This window comes from Ananas comosus, unplaced genomic scaffold (genome assembly GCF_001540865.1).
Source record: "Ananas comosus cultivar F153 unplaced genomic scaffold, ASM154086v1, whole genome shotgun sequence".
NCBI lineage: Eukaryota > Viridiplantae > Streptophyta > Magnoliopsida > Poales > Bromeliaceae > Ananas > Ananas comosus.
In genome coordinates, this window is record NW_017893355.1 from 1 (window position 1) to 2,316 (window position 2,316).

A 2,316-nucleotide genomic window follows, 5' to 3' on the forward strand; every position below is an offset into this window, starting at 1 on the left:
GAATAAGTACGAGGGAGATGTTGAACAATGGCCTCTGGAAATAGCAGTCTCCAATCAGCATTAGAAAGGGCACGGTCTAATCTTTCTTTGACATGCCCAAGACCAGGCCGAAGGTTGCTCCAGGTAAAGCGCGGACCGGAGAATCCAAGATCAATCAAATTGCAGCTGGAAATCCAATTAGCGAATCTACTACAGTGGAAAGACCGACCCTCCTAACTTCTCATCTGCATCGCTAATATCATTTAAATCCCCAATAAGCATCCAAGGGATGTTGATATCCTTACCAGCTTCTTGTAAGATATTCCATAACTGCTCTCTACTGGCTGGGACTCGTGTAAACTGCCGATAACAACCAATCTGGCGAAGAGCCCTGAGAGACCCAAGCATGAATAACCTGAGAAGAGGAATCCAGAACCTCTATGTTACATATCCCAGCATCCCATAACAACCAAAGACCCCCCGTTGTTACACTCCTCCTAAAAAACAGAGAATCGTCTGTTTAAAGCCAGGATGCTAAGAATCAAGAGTAAACAGTCGTAAGTAAGGAAGGTTATTTATCATTGCACGAGCTTCGAAAGTGTAGACGCGAGAGAGAGTTAGATCCGGGCATAGCCATACATAGATGTGGAACTCTTTCGAAATAGGTAAGACTTTCTCGCTAAAGAGAGAACACAGGTGCGCAGCTCCACTCCTCTTTATTAAATGAAGACCAAGCCAATCCCGATGATAATATGCTGAGGCATAGATCCGATATAACTTTCATACTCTCACCATTAAGATCAACAAATTATCCCCGTTGAACTTCCACAGTGCAGTTCCTCCACTGCTACTAAAGAAAGCCCTATCGCAATACGTCCTACCAAATCATGAAAGAAGGAATTGGATGAATGGAGTGTGTGGTAGTATCAATTCATTCCCTCGACCTTATTCGATCTTATTGGCTTAGCCTGGAGAGTTAGCTGATGCTGATCTGGTAGTGTCAAAGAGGCGATTCTCAAGAGCTTCAACAGCAGAGATTATCAGACATGAAGATAGGATGAAGATGGGATGAAGCAGTCTTTTAAAAACCATGGGTAAGGGAAGGCAAGGGAGTCACTGAGGGAAGGTTTTATAAGCAAGCAAGAACGAGGCATGAATCGAGGCCTTCCCGGCTGGCCTATCTTGTCTTTCGCGGAATCACCGGTGACTGCTGACGCCGCGGCAGGATCGCAACGAGCTGGCGCTCCATAAACGAATTCCTTAGCAAATGAATACGCACTATACTCCCAGCAATCAGCATATTGGCCTGGGCCGATGCTTCTATTCTAACAGCAATCTCGCATCCATAGAGGTGGTCTTCTTTAACCACGTAGTCTTATCCCCAGTAAAAGAATCCGTCAATCGAGCCGAAACTCGACCTATGAGTGTCAAGGGAGGATTCCCCACTTAGGGCAACCAAGCACGCCCGTACTAAAGGGGGATGGAAGGAAGAAGAGAGACCCCGAGACCTGGGTGGATGTAGCACAGCGCCTAGTTTTGGAAGGTAAGGAAAGGACCGCGGATGTGGGTGCCACGAGAGAGGACTTCCAACGTCTGCTTGACGAATTCTAAAATCCGGACAAGAACGACGTCTATGCTCGGGTTTTAAAGGTCCTGGAGAAGCATCCACACTAAGCGCGCGAGTTTACTCAAGGATGGATAACATTCCATTTGCATTTGATCAGAGACCGCCCCTATAATTACTTAATCCAAGAAGTAGCCCTTCAGAGGCTAACCCCTCGTACCCTGCGCGATGGCATCGTAAGATGCGCCCACAGCGATTAGCGACGGTAGGTTCCCTGAGGTAACAGATCGCAACAGGTTTTTCCACCACAAGTCAATCCGGCACCTTGTATTGCTGTGATGGTCCATTGGATGATTCTGCCGTCTGTCTTACTGGACAAGGCTAGGTTAGCGACTCCTTGTAACATGTCGTCCCGCGTGAGTCTTCCAATTCACAAGATCCGCATTCGGCATCTCTATCAACTTCACGATCGAAGGTAACGATGAAGGAAGCTAGATCAACTTCAACGGGATGGTCGCTAAGTTCAATATCACCTTCAACACCAAAGGCAGGAAGAAAAACCGTCCACCTGAAAGACAGGATTTGGATTTTTCCCTGAGAACCTCTTACGACTGGTAACGGTCTATATCTCTTCTCTTGGATAGAAAGTTCAGTAAATTAATCTCTTTACTACAAAACTTAAGAGTATCCACTACAAGCTTTCGCGACTAGAAAGGTAGAACAGACTCATCACCGAATCAGGACATTGGAGACACAAGGGCCTCAAGCTTGGG

The 2,316-nt window shown here is 46.5% G+C and overlaps 1 protein-coding gene across 1 annotated transcript in view; it reads left to right on the forward strand.

The window, feature by feature from the left end:
• Nucleotides 1–27: 27 nt before the first annotated feature.
• Nucleotides 28–2,316, forward strand: part of LOC109705755 (F-box protein SKIP23-like) — a 3,430-nt gene continuing 1,141 nt past the window's right edge. Inside the window, exon 1 of the mRNA XM_020226530.1 lies at nt 28–123. Coding sequence (XP_020082119.1) covers nt 28–123 — 96 coding nt within the window. The remainder of the gene's footprint in view (nt 124–2,316) is intronic.